This window comes from Armigeres subalbatus, chromosome 2 (assembly GCF_024139115.2).
Source record: "Armigeres subalbatus isolate Guangzhou_Male chromosome 2, GZ_Asu_2, whole genome shotgun sequence".
NCBI lineage: Eukaryota > Metazoa > Arthropoda > Insecta > Diptera > Culicidae > Armigeres > Armigeres subalbatus.
The window spans coordinates 271,565,987-271,585,174 of record NC_085140.1 but is presented as its reverse complement, the minus strand read 5'-3'; the positions used below and the strand labels follow the sequence as shown (position 1 = coordinate 271,585,174).

General features: G+C 37.8%; 1 protein-coding gene across 4 annotated transcripts in view; it reads right to left on the bottom strand.

Annotated features, from left to right (window-relative positions):
- Window positions 1-2,580: 2,580 nt before the first annotated feature.
- LOC134212243 (uncharacterized) overlaps window positions 2,581-19,188 on the bottom strand; it is a 28,762-nt gene continuing 12,154 nt past the window's right edge. For all 4 annotated transcript variants that reach the window (XM_062689909.1, XM_062689910.1, XM_062689911.1 and 1 more), the window contains exons 2-6: window positions 17,438-17,547; window positions 14,602-14,821; window positions 14,257-14,478; window positions 3,108-3,971; window positions 2,581-3,043 (exon numbers count right to left, since the gene is read on the bottom strand). In XM_062689909.1, coding sequence (XP_062545893.1) covers window positions 2,810-3,043; window positions 3,108-3,971; window positions 14,257-14,478; window positions 14,602-14,821; window positions 17,438-17,520 — 1,623 coding nt within the window. In that variant the 5' untranslated portion in view covers window positions 17,521-17,547 and the 3' untranslated portion in view covers window positions 2,581-2,809. The remainder of the gene's footprint in view (window positions 3,044-3,107; window positions 3,972-14,256; window positions 14,479-14,601; window positions 14,822-17,437; window positions 17,548-19,188) is intronic.

Sequence of the window (19,188 nt, the reverse complement as noted above, 5' to 3'; positions counted from 1 at the left end):
GGATTTATGTGATGTGAAAAAACATGCCAAATTTTCTTTGTTACAAATTAGGTTTTCCAGATCCTTATAATTCAAGATTTGTAATCTGTATTTGAATCTACGACTTCGACTAATTTTCAATAAATGTTTTTCAGACCCTCAATCAAAATAGGCTTTTTATTATTATTTGTTAATTTTATACTTGGATTTGCCATTTAAATGTTATCTAGTAGTTATTATGGATGAGATACGGCAAGTAAATATGTAAATCTGTAAAACAAAAAACGCAAACCACTGTTTCAACTTCACATTAAAATACAACTAAATAAAGGTTTAAGGTCAAATGCAAGAAACCACACAATTCATACACGTAGAGAAACGTATATTAGAGGAAAATGAAAAAAGCGAAAAAGATGATTCCGTTAGACACAAAACAGCAACAAACGCCCCATTGAGACTAGTGTCGACTGGCATTTCAATAGTTACACAAACACATAGATTAGTTCAGATTACTGAATATTAATTAACCGGAAATTTATTAATGGCTCTAGACGAAATAGAAAAATGAAAACCAACAAGAGTAAGAACCCAACGTTAATAAAACTGTAGCAAAATGAAAAAAATGCCAGCAAACAAGTAAAACACAAACAAACAACCAAACATAAGGAATGCAAACATGGGTGGTACAAGTTAAGAAATGAAACACAAATAAAACAAGAAAAAATGCGAAGAATCTAAACCATGTGGAGGAGAACGCGACAATGCTATGAATCATTATAAAAGATGGTAATTTAAAAACCAGAAAATAAATGAATTATAAAATGATTATTGAAACGGTTTTGAACATGTGCTGTTATCCGAACTTTCCGGGATTTATTTTCGTCAGCTGTTCGGCCCTCTGCTATTTATTTATTATCAAACTAAGGCCGGAATGGCCTGTGCAGTGCATAGAAGTCTTCTCCATTCAACTCAGTCCATGGCTACACGTCGCCAACCACGCAGTCTGCGGAGCGTACGCAAATCGTCTTCCATCTGATCGATCCACCTTGCCCGCTGCGCACCTCGCCTTCTTGTGCCCGTTGGATCGTTGTCGAGAACCATGTTCACCGAGTTACTGTTCGACATTCTGGCTACGTGCCCGGCCCATCGCAGTCGTCCGATTTTCGCGGTGGGGCTGGTTGATCTCCATCATCCGCTGAACGGACGTAGTCATCTCCTCAGAAGTCTTGTCCCTAGTAGCCCTTACTTTCACAGTCTTTAAAGTGTTCCTCGAAGTATTGCTTCCAGCTTTTAAGCACCTCACGTTCGTCCAAGATGTTCCCATTTTTATTCCAGCACATCTCGGATCGCCGCACGAAACCTTTGCATCCCGCGTTCAGCTTCTTGTAGAACTTGCGTGTTTCCTGAGAATGGCACAACTGTTTCATCTCCTTGCAGTCCACTCCTTTTAGGCGGCGTATCTTCTCCTGAAAGAGGCTAGTCTGCTATCTCTGTTTCCATCCATAATGTTTCACGTTCTGTCGAATTTCTTATTGTAAGGATGCTGCCTACGCTACGATTTTCTTCTCCAAATTTTGTCTGACTCTTTGTCGATGCCTACATATCCTACGTTGTTCTCCGTTGTATCGTTAATGGCGTCCTTTAACTGCACTGTGTAATTTAAGAATTCGTATATTATGGCTCGCTGGTGACTTCCGAAAACAATACCGGCAGAGAAAATCGAAGACGCAGTGTAACGGGGAATCGTACGTACTTTATATTCCTCAAGATCGAATAGAGTTCGACACCGTACAAAACTAACTATGTACAAAACGCTCACTAGACCGGTAGTCATCTACGGATATGAGACATGAACAATGCTCGAACAAAGACCAACGCGCATTTGAAGTTTTAGTAAAACAAATAATTCTGCGTCGGTGCAGTTGGCTGATGGTTCATGGAGAAAGCGTATGCTCTTGGGAAAACAATCCATCGTTTACACCGTAAAAATCGGACGATTGCAGTTGGCCGGGCATGTAGCCAGAATGTCTGATAGTAATTCGGTGATAATTGTTTCCGACAACGATCCAACCTGCACAAGAAAGCGAGGTGCGCAGCGAGCTAAGTGGAAAACGATTTGCCGATCCTCCGTAAACTGCGTGTTTGGTGAAGTGCACCCATGGAACGAGCTGAATGAAAAAAAGACAAGAAGATAAAATTTCGAGCTTTGAGCTGCAACCCTATTTCCATCCGAATGAAACTACAACCTCTCCCAAAGAAAATTTTCCATAAAAAAATATTATAAATTGGGAATTAGTTATTACAAATTGCCAATTAATTTATTATTGGGTTGTAGCAATGAATGAATATAAAATTTCCCTAAATAAATATAATTTTATTGAACATAAATAAATTTTTCAAAACCCAAAAAGATGTTAGAAATTTTAAACGTAAAAATTGAAATTATAAAACTTTCCTAGTCTTTATAAAAATTTTATGTTGCTGCTGTTCCGTCTCCTACCTACCTCAGTGGGTTTCATCGTTGATGTAGAATATTATAGAATAAAATGGGGTTTCTTTCACTGTTAAATATCTGAAAAGGCTTCAAAACATCAGAGGGAGTTCTAAGCGATATCAAAATACTTTATTCATCATTTTCAATACACATAAAACCAGAGGCTAATCGTTTTGCGAACAGATCAAACTATTTAAAACGTTATCAATCTCTTGATCTTCAAGCACACTGGTTACCTGGTCACAGTCTTACGAACTAATCATCCATTCCTACCAGCTACTAAAACACAGGGTACTCCTTTCTATTCTACTATGCATTGCGCCGATCTAAGTAAGTTCACTTTGCCGGAGGAGCTTGATTAAAATCATCCACCTCTTCCGAGGAGATTTTATGCGGCCCGGGCCCTTTCACGCGTTCCTGCACTTCCATGAAGCTACTCTTGATTTCATCCAGCGCTTGACCGAGTCCTCGCTTGATTAGATTGAATTCCTGGGTCACCAGAGATAGACGTCCCAGCAGGTAATTAAGATTGGAGTCCACCTCCGACATGCGTCCAGTGATCAGCGATACCTACAAATGATACGAAACAGTTTGAGAATTGAAAAATAGTCACTGTGAGTTTTACCAAATTTACCTTTCCTTCCATACTGTCCATCGTCATCAACGTACCGTTGACGTAGGCTTCGGTTTGCTGCTGCAGGCGATCCAAAGCCTGTTTACTTGAGGAAATTTCCTGATACATAATTCCAATTTGTCTCCAAACCTGGCTGATCTCGGTTTCGATCTTCGAGCTGAGGTTGCTCAAAGCACCATTGTGATTGTCCAAAATTGTGGCACCGATTTCATCGAATCGCTTCGTAACAGTGGAGTTCAGCTCCTTTGAATTAGCCTTCACAACTTCCGTAACCTCCCGGAGAATTTGGTGGATGCCATAGTCAATGCCACGCTTAGCATCCAGAACGTTTTCGCCGGTTTGCAGCAGGAACTTCTCCAGTCTACTCAATGCAGCGATTTCGTCCTTCAACGATCCAATGTCCTTCTTCGTTCCGGAGAAGAACGCTTCCGTGTCAACGATCTCTTCTGACAAGGTTTTCAGGATTTCATTGACCGAAGACTGCAGCACCTCGTTGTTTTCCTTGATGCGGGTTGCCGTCTTCGAGAAGCTCTTGTCGGAAGCTGTCAGCACTTCAAGGCGCATATCTTCGATTGCCTCCAGCGTTTCGTTGATCAGACCGTGTACGAATTCCTTATCAATGGTAGACGCAGGCATAGTAACCGGCGATGCCAGAGCCGTACGACTTTCCTTTACGTTCGTATCAATTGCTTCCAGCTGCTTGATGACCTTCTCCTCGAAGGCATCGTTCGAGTGGGAGATTACCACCGGGTTGTTGTAGTAGGAAGAAAGACGTTCCTCGATCTTGCCAAGAATTTCGTCTGATGAACCTTGTTTGGCCTTGGCCAATTTCTCCGCGTGCTCCAGCAGGCTACGATTGGTTTGCTGTAAGAAGATGAGATATTTTATGTGACTTTTTTGTGTGATTGGCAATATAACAGTATAAACAGAGATATTAATATTAAATGTTACCACGATGAGTTGCTATAAGATCTAACCTGCCAGACGTGCAGATAGCTATTAGCTTATAAAATAACGAAATTATACACTTTCATCGATAAAATGGTAGACGTAGTAGTGAACACCTTCATATTTAACATATAAAGCCTGTCCACGTTAAATTTCGGACACTGAGACAATGTCCAACTGATTTGTAACCATTTTATCTCTTTGGACAAGAAGGAAAACCCGCTGAAAGAACAACATAAAGCGGAGAGATTCAACTGTCGTGTAAATTGATCTCCTCAGTGGTTTGTGAAAATTTAAAAAAATCGGATTGGATGATGGGTGTCCGAAATTTAACGTGGACAGGCTTTATCAATTATATTTTCGTAAAAAAAACTCACTATGGATGGCTTTTGAATACTACTATTACAAATTACTGTCGATTAACTTTTATTTTCTTCGCGCAAAAATCAAATCAAAACCATGCTGATGGAGTGATGAGACTTTAATCAAAACTACATGATCGTCTGTTCCCCATGTTAAGGGCGGCCCAAAACAGCGTATGATTCGTAGCAAGCGGCTGAACGAGAAATTCGGTATCACGCAGCTGCCCTGGTAAGATGGCATACCAGAAAACAACAATCAACCCCGAAAATGTAAGCGAAAATACAGGATCAGCAAAGTACACGGCAATGTTCAACGGAAGCTGATTGGAAACTCGGTACTTGGAATGTTAGAACCCTGTTGGAACCTGCACAAATTGCCCACCTTGATCGAGAACTGCAAAAAGTGAAGATGGAGTGGTCCGATGGCGATGAACAGGAGAATGGGAATTACGTGCAGTTGACTTAATTGCGAGTACCGTCAACTGGGGGGAAGATGATCATTTTTAAGACAAAACATGCAATAACAATGTGTGTTTACATTTTAAATCGAAACAAATATTTTCAAAACATGTACTGCTATACGTTGCAATAATCAACAACTTTAGTTTTCTGAAATGCATTCGCATTTATTAAAATAAATTAAATTATTACACATTTTTTGAGTAATCTGGTTTGGGGTGAAGTTGATCAAGACAGCTCTACTAAAATCATTATGACCTAGTAGTCAAAATACACTAGGCTATTTGTATGAATGTTGAATTTACTACGTAAAGAAGTCTACGAAGTCAATATTTGAAACGAAAATGGCGTCATTTATGACTATCTCTCTCTTTCTTCCACAAAATACATTATCATGATTATAATCGAAAAACTCGGATTTCTACCTAGCGGTAACATTACTTGAACGGAGAATATTGTTGACTACCGTTTCATAAAAAAAATTGGCACTTTTGACTGACACATCAAATGATCATCTTCACCTCAATGATCACCTTCCCCCCAGTTGACGGTACCTCATTCAAGTATCCCATCTTCTACAATGGCGGCGAGAAGGCAGAGTATGGAGTTGGTTTCGTAGTACTTGATGAGCAGCAGCGTCAAATCATTAGATAAGGTCGGTAAGTGATCGCATCTGCGTGGTGAGAATTATGGGCAAGTTCTTTAAATACAGCTTGATCAGAGGAGACTAAAGGCCCCAAGCTTCAATATTTGAAGAGGCAATAGGGGAAGTGAACTGGCTTTGGCCACCTTAGTGGCTAATTTGGCCAACCCTGAAAAATGGATATTTTCCAAAAAATATCGATCAGTTTCAACAGCGAAGAAAGATAAGGGAACCCTCGATAATTGCTTCACTTTTGGAGTTACCCTACTTGCACTTAATTCTGAATGAGCAGTCACAAGTTTATCAGCAGAATCATCGAATATTTTGACTAATATATACGCCGGATAATAAGGAATCCACATTCTCTGACCCGCCAAAACTGTAGACGATCACTTTGAAAGCTACCACTCCACTTTCCAGAGGAACCTCCTGAACAACATACGATTAGTATCTAACTTTGTGGTGCCCCACGTTTCTAATCCTTTCAAGATTATTTTCTCAATACGAGATTTGCTGACATTTACTCTGACACCTTGGTCTACTATCTTTCATGCCCGCTAAATCCATTTACGCAGATTACTGACATTTTGTCATTGAGCGATAGTCGCCGTCTGAACGAAAACTGTCATCTTTTCTTCAAACACATTCGGATTTTTTTGTAGAACAGCAACAATATGACAAAACGTGTGAAAAATCATAACACCTGAATGGATACAAGATGTTTGAATCACGAAATTAACTACTTTTTTTGAAAATTCCTTTTGTTTTCAAATATTTCTCCGACCCCTCCTTTTGACGGAAATTCCATTAAAACTTTCTCCAGAAATTCTTTCGAAAATTTCTCCAGAAAATTCTACGGCAATTCCAGGAAGAACTTTTAGAAAATTCTTCGAACTCCTTTCCGGAATTCCTGCGGAAATTCCTTCAGTAAAACCATACAAAATTCCTTAGGTAGTTCTTTCCAAAAATCATGCAGGAATTCTTCCGGAAATTACGTTTGAAGAATACTTTCTTGTTCAGGAATTTTCAGGAAACTTATTGGAGAATGAAATAGTTTCCAATGCAAACCTTTTACCCTTTCAAGACGACTTTTTTACGCGGATTTGACGTACAAATATTGTTTTTTCACTAAGATCCTGCCAAAACTAGTTTAGAAAGAACTGAAAAGGCATATTTTTTTTTGCATGTCCTAGTCCTGTCTTGTCCAAACTGTTCTGGAGTACATACCTTCGAGTGTATCAGAAAATATGCCTGGAAACAGAATGTCCTATACCGAGATGTAAGTCTGAAAACGTCCATGTGATCATAATACATCAATTATTCGAGTTTTGAATAAACGTAAACCATTTCAGGTTCTCCAAAACGTTCTGGAGTTCGAAACATGTGATCTACCCGATCAACCAAGTCCTGAACAATGTATCCGTGCTTCGGTAAACATCCCACCAGGTCCGTTGATCCAATAGGATTGCACTCATTACTTTTACAAGCTGCTATAGACTTTTTTGATCCTCCAAAACGTCATAGAGTTCAGATCGTGTGATCTATCCGATATCAACCAAGTCCTGACCGATGTATCCGTGCATCGTTGAACATCCCAGCAGGTCCGTTGAACCAATGGGATTGCACTCATTACTTTTATCAGCCACTACACTACCCATGATCGCATATTTGTAACATTTGCATTTTGGTTGATTTTGTTGATCTTTTGGCAATCGTCCCCACAAACTCAATCATTTCCAGCTTACCACAGTTAACCAAGATAGTAAAGCTGTTGTGGAATTAGATGCAGAAAATTAAGCATTCTGAAAAATTCACTGGCTTTCAACAAAATGCACGGAAACGCGAGTGTTACAAATATGCGATCATGGACAGTACAGGCCCTTTATGGTTCCCCAAAACGTTCTGGGGTTCAAAACATGTGATCTATCCGATCAACCAAGTCCTGAACGATGTATCCTTGCATCGGTAAACATCCCAGAAGGTCCGTTGAGCCAATAGGATTGCACTCATCACTTAACGATTTACTGCAGGCCATTTATGGTTCTCCAAAACGTCCTGGAGTTCAGAACATGTGGTTTACCCGATCAACCAAGTCATGAACGATGTATCCATGCATCGTTGAACATCCCAGCAGCCAACAGGAGCCGACAGGATTTCAATGAATTATCTTACAGGCTTCAGTGACTTCTTCTTGAGTCGGTATTCTAAGATTCGGTGTCAACTCGTGGAAGCATATGATTCTATACTAAACATATTTTCTCGGTTACTCTGCCTTCCTTAGTTGTGCGGTAAAATGCGCGACTTCAATACAAAACCATGCTGAATGTGGCTGGGTTTTAATTCCGGTCACAGTCTAGGAATTTTTAGGGTTGGAAATTTGTTTGTATCGTCGTGCTAGCGTCATATTATTTAAATATAAAAACAACTTGGGTTAGAGACCTTAAAGTTGATAACTGTGAACACTAAGCTGCAATAGGAAAATGTCTCTGTGGGGGATGTAATACCAATAAGAAAAAGAAGTAGAACTTACTCTGATGGTCCTTTCGACAATTTTCGAAGGAACTTCTGTTCACATTTTTGAACTTCTGAACTTCTGTGGCACTCAGTGGATCTAAGCCCCAACAAAAAAAAGTCCATATCTGCATTCGAATGGGCATTGCTTGACACATACACTTCCTTAGTCATTGTGCACCAGGTAGATGCCTTTGTCCTAACTGTTCAAAGAAATTTAATGCATATGTTTATTGAGCCGGATTGGGTATATACCGATTGTGAAGATATTGCCAAAGACTTGATTGATCTGGTAGGCTGCACTCGGGAATGTTTGGATTTACCTTAAACATCTCGTATTCAATAAATTTCAGTTTACATGGTGAGCATATGCTTTTTAAACCGGATTGTGTATATGGCGATGTTGAGGAAATTGCAAAGTATTGGTTGATCTGACAGAAAACGTGGGCTGAACTCGAGAACGTTTTGGAGTACATTGAACATCTGCTATTCAAGAAAATTCAGTGTGCATGGTGCACATATGCTTTTTGAACTGGATCTGGTAGATAACGTGGGCTGAACTCAAGAACGTTTCGGAGAACATTGAACCGTATTTCTGACAATTGATCACTGACTTGAAGTTCAAGATGACTATACCTCATAGAGTGTTCAAAATTATCATACAATGCGGTATAGGACTCAAATACTTTAGATTAATTTGCATGCTCTCAGAAGCGAAATCTTCCCAAAGGTTTCGAATATCTGGGTCTTCAAGGTATAGCTACACTTGACCTCTGATAATTTTCCTCTAAAGCCAACATCTAGAAGAATAAATTTGCTGAAGAAAGCGAGCACCTAGCTCTCTTATGTGATCTTACACAGCCAATCTAAAACGCTGGACAGAGTGATTCAAATTTTGACTTTTTCGCTCCCCTAAACGATGGCATTTGCTATTAAAATAATCTTCCTAAATTTTTAGCTAATTTGGTTGAAATTTGACTGAGCACATGCAGTTTTAAGTTTGTATGAAAATTACTATGAAAACAGTAGTTTTTGTGGAAACCCGTTTCGCAGCGTTGTCCAGTAAGCTCTAAAATACACGAAGACACCGCCAATATGGAAATTTTAGCAAGGAAACAGATCGTCTTTGTTGCGAAACGATTTGATGCTGGCATGAAAAGTTATTACGGAAATACCAAATCGTGGGAAATTCAATTTAACATGTAAAAGAATAACATCAATATCAATAATGAGCACTTTTGTTTTATTTATAACTTTGCTTATAACAATCAGATCGTTTCGCAACAGCCACTGACTTTCAGCTTAAGAAGCATTCTATAAAGTTCAAGTATAGATTATATTCAAATAGTTTATGGGCCACCTCACGAAACATTCTGTCACGTAAGTGGCGATTTCCATACCAATTTCCATACAATCTTCAGACGACGCGTGCATAATCAAATTACATCCAAATTAGCTAAAACTTTAGGAGGTCTATTAAAATGACAAAACCAATTGTTTAAGCATAGGGGAGCGAAAAAGTCAAAATTTGAATCACTCTACTGGACATATATGACAAGGGTTAAGGCATTTTTATATGAATTTTCGCAGGATTTCTCAAAGCTCTCTGAAAAAAATATTCAATTTTGGGTCCCTGTTCATAATTACCGAGGAATAGACGCTGAGATTCCAGTGATTTATTAAGACCTCGCACCCATCTTTTTGTGCTTACACTTAGGCCTTTACAAACGATTTTATACGGAAATTCAAAATTAACCTTCCGAAGGAATTCGTAAAAATATTTTCAAAGGATTCCTAAAAGAATGTCAGAATAAATTTCTAAAGAGATTCTCGAAAGAATTCCTATTATATTCCTCGAAAGAAATTCCTATTTCCGATGGCGTAAAGGAGTTTCTAGATGAGTTGCTAAAAGATTTTCCAAAGGATTGTCCAAAGAAATTGCTGGATAAAGGAAGCTCTAAAGAAATTACTGAATGCAATTTCGAAGGAATCCAAAAACGTATTCCTAGACTTCACGAAGAAATTCTGGAAGAATGACAGAAAAAATATTTTAAGCTCTTTTTAGTGGAATGTATTCAAGTACGAGACACTGAAGACGACCCCACAGTTGTGGTCGAAATACGTATCTGCAAAGATATCGAAACAATTGGTGGAATTAAATGAAGTTACTTAACTCGTCTTAGACGGTTCTGGAAGAATGTTTGAAGGAGTATTCAAAGAAAATCTCTTCGCTTTAACTTAAATTTTACGATTTGCGATTGACAAAACAAACAACCATGCGTTCACCATTATTTCATATGCAGTTGAGTCACCTTTACATTACATTACATTTCAGGCGTTTTGCCCCAGGTCCATTTTTAAAACATTTCTATTGAATAAGAGATCATTGTGAAGTGTACTTGGTTTTGTAAATTTTGCATCTGCACGTTGAAATGGTTCGGTATTCTTGTTTTTTTTTTGTGAAAATACAGTAAAAGCTTAAGAAGTGCATTTTGTGCTGTTCTCCCCAGCCAAATGAGTTCCTGAAACAATTTCTGTAAGTATTCCTGAAGGAATTAAAAAAAATCGTAGGGATATTATAAGGAATTTTCGAAGAAGTTTATAAAACGATTCGCAAAGAAATTTCCAAACAAAATTCCGTAGTATTTTGAAAAAAAAAGTCAGATGGAAATTCCAAAGAAATTTCTGGATAAATTCCTCAACGAATTTCCGAAGAAATTCTTGAAGGAAGAAAATTATTAAGCTCTTTTAAGTGTAATGTTTTTTACCTGTCATAAGACGAGTTTAGTACTTGCTCGTGGAGTCGAGCTGGAATTAAATGAAATAACATTGAACTCGTCTTGTGACAGGTCCTGGAGATAGTTCTGATTTCCAGCCTTGAGCTGAAAGTCTCCCTAATAAAGATATAAAAAAAAATCTGAAGGCATTCCTAATGGAGATTCCGTAGGAGGAATGCTTGGAATTCCTTGTTTTGATTTTCGAAGTAATATTTGAAGGAATTTCCAAATTAATTTCTGGAATTAGAATAGAGATTTCCGGAAGATTATTCGAAAAAAATCTTGGAGGAAAATCTGAAGGAATACTCAAGTTTAAAATTTAAGAATGTCGGAATTTCCTTCAGAAGTTCCTTTGGAAAATTCATTAGCAATTCGTTGGAAATTCATAGAATTCCGTCCTAGAGTTTTGGAAGGAATTTCTGGATGAAATTCTAAAAAGTACAGGATTTTTGAAGATATGGAATTTCCGATGGAATACGTGGAGGATTCTCCAGATGAATTCCTGCAATAATTTGTGAAGGATTTCCTGTAGAAAATTCAGAAAGTATTCCTAAAGGAACTACCAAAGGTATACCAGATGAAATCTGTGCCAAACGGTCGAAGGACAAAAGGACAGAAGGTCGATAGGACAAAAACAAAACGTCGAAAGGATAAAATGCCGAAAGGACAAAAGGTCGAAAGTCAAAAGTTTGAAAGGACAAAGGTAGACAGAAGGTAGAAGGAAAAACAGGTTGAAAAAATAATAAGGTATGCCTTATATTTTAAACAGGCGCAATTTTTTAGAGTTTATTCAACCCTATACAGGCAATACATTCAAATAAGCGATTGCGAGTGTGCGTTTTTTCATGTTACGAACAGCAGAAAAAACTCCCGATCTCCCAAAATATTGTGTTCTGCATAGTGCGGTCGGTAATAAAGTTAATCAGTACACATTTTTTCATGTTACGAGCAACATCGAGCAGATCGGACTATGGGCTCGGAAGTTATGGCCAAAATACCACTTTTTATAGGAAAATTGAGTGAAAAATTGTTACTCATTTTTCATGCACTTATCCTTAATTGATTTACCCGCAACAAATTACATTCGATGCAGAATTCTCTCCCATTGTTTCCTATTGAAAATTGGCCAGATCGGACTATGGGCTCAAGAGTAACGGCCAAAACACTATTTTTATAATGCACGAGAAAGGCACCATCACCGCTAGGTGGATTAATCAGGGTTTTTTCATGTTACAAACAGCAGAACCATCGAGCGATCTTCAGAAATATTGTGTTCTGGATTTCTGGCTTCATTGTATAATACGAACAGCAGAACGATCGCGCGCGTTCGAAATATAAAAAAAAAATAATCAGTTACCAAGGCGACTTCCTATAGATTACCTTATCATCTAACCAAATATCCCTTTCTTGTGGCACTCACGAAAATGCAGAGGATTCCTCGGTCTCTTATAGCAATGAATGTTGGACTAATTTTCCTCCCCTAATCCTAAATTGACTGTGAGGACGTGGCCGGCATCGTTATTGGTCTTGAATTATTGAAACTCCAAATCATGTACAGTGAAAATGGTTTTCTATTCCTAGGAAAGCTATTCATTTGGTAAGCTGTGCAAAATTTGTTGTTTCTCGTTCAATCACAACTAGCAACTACGATGAGTACAGTCAATCAAGCTAAGCAAAGCTAAGCTAATACAATCAAATTGGAGATTTCATCACATTCTAGTTTAGAAATAATTTTTAACCAGATTTGAACAAGCATTAAGGTTTATATTATTGATCAACATCAAACACTTTTTGAAATGTGAATTGTGAACCATTAGAGCCACAATTCCAAATTCCAAAAAAAAATATTAAAGTCTCCCGTCTAAAGGCGGTCTTCGGCATTATAGGGTTACTAGTTGACTTCAAAATGAAACACAAACGTTCCCCAAATCACGCAATTACATACCCCTCCCTACTTTACAGCGTAACGAAACGGTTTCTAATAATAAAAATAAATTTATTATATTCGTTTATAGTTACTTAAAAACAAATTTTGTAAACAAAAATGTATCATCTTTTGAGTATAAAAAAATTACTGTCATTAGAAGATGGTATGTTAAGCTAAAATGATATATTTCGAATGATCATTTTGATGAAAATGAGTGAAGAACTATTTTCAGGAATTACAATTAAAGTTAAGAAGGGCTGACAACACTTTGAAAGAAGAACACCTTAAGTTTGAACAAAAGGAAAATTCTAGAATGAAATGTTATCAGGTGTTATTGGTATTTCATATGCGGTATAAAAATGCGAAAATCGAAATAAAAGGTTATGAATAAAAGAAAGAAAAACTCAACAATAAAATATAATCAGGTGAAACACAAATAAATATAAATATGCGAATTTCGAAAGAACAGAAGGGAAAATTCAACAATGGAAAATTATAAGGTGAAACATAAATAAACATAAATGTGCAATAGAATGGTTGACTAACACGATTTTCCTAATTTTTTCGACCTTCGAGTTTTTGATCTTCGACTTTTTGACCTTCGACATTTTGTTCTACAACCGTAATTTATTTCGTTTGTTCTTTCGACCTTTTGTCCTTCGACCTTTTTACTTTCGACCTTTTGTCCTTTGACCTTTTTACTTTCAACCTTTTGTCTTTCGATGTTTTTACTTCCGATCTTTTGTCTTTCGACCTTTTGACTAAGATTTTTTTTTTCAACCTTCTATCCCTTCGATCTTTTGACCTTTCGACTTTTTGACCTTTGACCTTTGACCTTTTGTCCTGCGATTTTTAACTCAGATTTTTTTTTCGACCTTTTGTCCCTTCGGCCTTTTGACCCTTTGACCTTTTACCCATTCGATTTTTTGACCTTCGACCTTTTGTCCTTCGACCTTTGACTCAGGTTTTTTGTTTCGACCTTAAATCAATCAAGACAATATTAAATCATATCGCATAATAGGAAACCAAGCAGAATCGACTCTCGACTTGAATTAGTCGAGTTATATATAGGCCGAATACCACTCCGGCCTTAGTCTGAGAAAATAAATAAATATTTCGCCTTCCATATATTCATCTGCTCCCATAGATTCTATTCGCACGTACCCTGTTTGCCGGTTCAAAAAACTACACCCTTTCATCCATCTATGAGTCTAGAAGGATTCTAAATAACACGGTACCATTGTATCTCATCTATAAAGATAATGATTATAAAGTGCATTGAAGTGCAATCAAAAGATCAATTTGTGACCCTAAAACGAGCATCTCTAAATTCATCTTCTGGAGAATTATTACCCAATGCCCAGTGACTAAGAGCTCCAGCAGCATTAATATGAATCCAATACAGGCTAAATTCGTGAAAGATGATAAATCAAAACTTTTATGATATCCCCATCAAGAATGCATTATTGCATTGTCCTAAATGATGTCACTACCCGATTTAACTCTGCGTGCGTATACGAACCTCAATAGAATCTCTGTCCGATTTCAGCTCTGCCATCTCCCGCCGCAGCTCTCTAATACTTTCGGTAAGCTCTTCAATCTTTCCTCCAAGGCCCTCCGTATCCTCATCCGGTCTCGTTTCCACGTGAGCCCTAGCTTCGAGCGCGTGCACATTGTCTTTCAGCCAGCGCAGAACGCCCTCCAGAGTCTCGCTCATCTGCTGCAGCGTGTTGTTCTCATCTTGCTGCAAGGGAAAAAGGGCATGCGTTTACATTAGCACTTTACAAGTTGCGATGAGATTAATAGTCCCGATAGCCTCAAGTGTGCGTGCTTCGATGGAAAGTGGCCAGTGCGCTTGGATACTTACGTTGAGGAGTGCCGTCTCGATGCTACTGACTCGCTCCTCCAGTCTTGAGATGGTGCCCTTGAGTGGTTCGAATATCCGTTGATTCTTTTGCAGCGTTATCAAACCTTTTTTGACCTGCTCGCCCAGGGATCGCTCCCGCTGCTCGTGCCGTTCCAGTTTATTGTCAAGAAGGTTGTAGGAGTGCACTAGCGATAGAATGGCATCTCGAATCTCCTGATTACTGTAAATATTTGAGTATTTTCAATCAGAGTTACATAATACTTTTTTGAATTTATCATATGAAATCTACTATTTTACAAATAATGTTACACTAGCTGAACCAAAAATTGTTTGAGCCGCTGAATTGAATTATCATTTCCACCCTGTCATGATAATATGGGCCGATGTGGGGATTGATCCAGCTCAGATGTGCAATCAATACTCTCGCCTCAAAACAATATGAAAACTAAGGAATGGTAGCTCAAAACGAGACTGAATGGCTCAAGTATGGTTTCAAATGCTAATGAACCATATTGCAATACATACAATTGATTTGAGCTTCGAATACCATGCGTCTCCATTTCACATTTTGCGAACGACTGTGCGTTTAACGGTTCAAATTGCATGTGTCATGTTTCTACGGATAAATCAAGGTCGCAATTAATGTTTCTATTTATTTATAAATTTTATTATTCCATGTGAAATATGGTATTTTCCCTGATATTTTCAGTACAGTTTTGAGCAACATTTTTAAAAAGGAAATAATTTTCCGAGCTTTGTTTAGTAGATTGCCTTCAACTAACTTACGAAACAAGAATGTTATCTAGACCTAGAAATTAATATATGCTAGACTGTTCAGCTCGATACATTGTGGTCACATCTCATATATTACATTATCATTAGATAAATTTAAGCAATTAAATTTATATCTTATACCAACAAAACTAATTCAATAAAAGGAGTATATTTACTGCAGCGTTACAGTCATAAATTCTCAATCCGCGTGTCTTACATGTTCTTGTATCACCATTATCATATTCAGTGCCAGCAAGCAACAACATACGGGTCTGGAAATACTAGATGACGGATAAACATATGTTCCCGACTTGTTTGCCGACATCAAAGAGATGTGACACCATGTTGTTTGGGAACACGAAGAAAAAGTATCACTTCTAAGCCACTAATATAGTTAGTAGTAATGATACCGAACAAACGGTCTGAGAACAACATCAATTATGACCAATTAGATCCTTGTCTCCCATGGACCACGATGAAGCTACTGAGCGCAGCAGCACCGCCGCGTTTTTTTTTTTCAGAAACATCGCTGCGTTAATGAGTTCATTGCCATCACGATCGGCTGGGGTGAAATGGGTCGGATCGAATCTACTCGTGCAAACATAAGTCACATGGAAAGATCAGATGGTATGCCGCAGTAAATTTAATTATGGTGGCGGGGATTTTCTTATTTGTAATTGAGACGTCTCTTTTAGGAAATACTTCACACTTAATTGAAAATGATGCATTGGGATATGTTTCCGTCGTTGATATTATCAAAACATTCCACCGTATTTAATGTTGGTTATAGCAAAGTATAAACGATAAATAATCCAAAATTAGTAAACAATGTGTCAAACATGAGACATGATTCGAATTTTTTTTAGGAATGGTAATTTAGGAAAATGTGGTTAAACCCGTCATTTTCAGACATAAGCAAGAAATTGTTTTGTTTTATTAATGTTATGGCGATAGCACCTTCGATCATAGTGAGTAAAAGTTGTAAATTCAATAGATAGAACAGTTAAATTGAACTTGTTTTTTTACCGTGACGAAAAATTCACGCATAAAAAAAACTCCAGACTTATTTGTGCTTATTCTGCGTCTCGAATGACTCGAGAATAGTCGAATTCGACACGTCTCACGTCAGACGACTGAGAAATTTAAATGGAAGGTATCGACAATTCTGGACCAACATTTGAAAAGGGCGTAACAGCCAAAATTTATTCCTTCTAATTCTTCGTCTTCAAATATAGCTTTATATGTAGACGAGGAATCAGAAGGAAAAAAAATTGGCTGTTACGAGACGAGACGCAGAATAAGCACAATTTCCTTAAGTGACGTTAAACCCCAATCCGTAAATAATTATCAACATGTTTTTGTTTTGCGACAGTCGATGTCCAGTCTAGTAGGCGAGAATGTGTGTTGTGTCGATGCGAAATTCTCACACAAATATCAATTTTAGTTTTTCATGATTTCCACAATTTTACTTGCTAATTTCTTAGTAGAAAATATTCTATAAACCGGTCGTGCTCGTGCTCTTACTTCGCAACTTTTTTTCCTGATTGTTTTAGCTTAAATGTAAATGGTCCACATTATTATCAATGTAATGCACTGAACAGTTGTGAAACAGCATGTGCTTACATTCTGGACTTTAATTACCATCATCTGTTCATAATTTCAGAAAATATTAGTAAAAAGCATGGTGGTACTATTTTTATTTCGCTCAGTGTATAAAAGGAAAAGAGAAAGATAACGTTGAATAAATCTAAGTGATAATGGCATAAAAAGTAAGAATCAGTTTACAAAAATTTGTGGTTCCTATGTGTACACTTATTACGAAAGTAATTTTTCTGTGTTTTTCAATCCTCCCTCCCCCCATGTAAGTTATTTTTGCATACAATTGATTCTTTATTAAGATTTTTTATAAGAAAATGATTAACCTCCCCCCTGCCCCCATAAGTGCTTACATAATATGTGTACGGTAAATGAACCAAATGCTTGAGGGGTCGGACTTATCCCACCTCGTAAAGTAAAATGTTTTAAATAAAATGTTTATTGCTAATAAAATATTACTACTTACGTGACATCCACTTTTTGCTGGGCAAAAACTTGTGCCGACAATACACACAATGCAGATAATACGAATATTCGGTTGAATCCCATGGTTATCGAGCCGTTGCTAGGCTTATACTGCAAAAAAAGGTTTACAAAAAGCAACAATATATTTTTTGGTATCCACTAATACGAAATTATCAGGATAGATTCTTGAAGTTATTTCATTTTATTTTGCTCTTTTTTGGTACAAGTTATTTGCATATCATTCGACTAATCGACTGTACGAACAATCATTTGCTTTTATAACTTGGCACATATTTTCGATATAAATATTAATTTTGCGAAAAAGAATCCACGTGTCTTGGTGGGACTCGATCCCACAACCTTAGCTAGATAGACGTGATAACCCCTGCACTAACAGACCATTGAATGGTTGCTGCCTCTTATAGATAAATAGTATGAAGTCCTCGGGCTTCGTCGTCGATTACGATTTGGTTATTTACACGCCATAAACATTATCATACTCTTCACCAACGATGCGACGAGTTGCAGCAAAGTCACTACAAATCGTCGCTCAAGTCGTCACTACTATGGCATTTCGAACTTCGACGAAAAATCCCTTCTTTTCTTTTTGCAAATATACCCAGCATTGAAATTCGAAACCAATAGAATTCGATCCGGCCTTCGAACGAGAATGCCAAAACATTTTCGGTGGCTCTCCAAACATACTCTGTAGTCTGTGTTGGCTGTTGCTTTCATCCTTAAGCCGGCACTCTTCCACGGCACCTTGGAGGTTCAAATTTGAATCATCGCATTCTGGTGGGCCACCTTACTAACGTTTGTTGACGCAAATAATCCGGCACTCTTCCAGAGCATCTTTGACATCACTAACCGAAAACAAACGAAAAAATGAATCATTCAATTCGGCGCTTTCCCAGAGAAAATTCAACGTTTCAAATCAAATCCGATGAGAACATCAAAATATTCACCCAGTGCAATTCCTAAGCGCCTTCGACATCTTATGTCGAAATCGATGAGAACAACAAAACATTAAATCCGGTGCTCTACCAGAACGTCCTTGGCATCACAAATTGAAACCGGAAACGGAACAAGAAGGAAAATAAACGAGACCTCAATTACCGTGGTATCACCTCTTTGAGCGCTGTTTCTAAACTATTCGAACTCGTGGTCATGGAGCCACTACATTGTAAGCAAAATATCAGCGATGACCAACACGGCTTTATGTCTGGACGTTCAACAGCTTCAAATCTCCTATGCCTAACTTCCTATTCAACTGGAAGTATGGTCAGTCATGCCCAAACTGACGTCATTTATACTGACCTGTCTGCTGCCTTCGACACGGCAAACCATGATATTACGATTGCGAAAATGGAAAGATTTGATGTAAACTTCTAGAATGGTTTCGTTCGTGCAAGTTAGGTCGTCAGATCCTACGCTGATGACTTCAAGATTAATCTACAAATCGGATCAATCGAAGATTGTATTTTGCTTCAGCGATAGCTACTAGTTTTCGATGAATGGTGTAAATTAAACCATATGATTGTCAGCCCGATGACAATGGCGTTAAGAGGATTGAATCTGTTCAGCGACGTTTTCTACGCTTTGCGCTCCGTAGATTCGTATGGAGGAATCCTTTCCAACTTCCAAGTTATGAAAGCCGTTGTCTTTTAATTCATTTGGAACCGCTCCACGTACGAAGGAACGTGACAAAGGCTTTGTTTGATGCTGATGTTCTACAACAGAGGTTCCCAAACT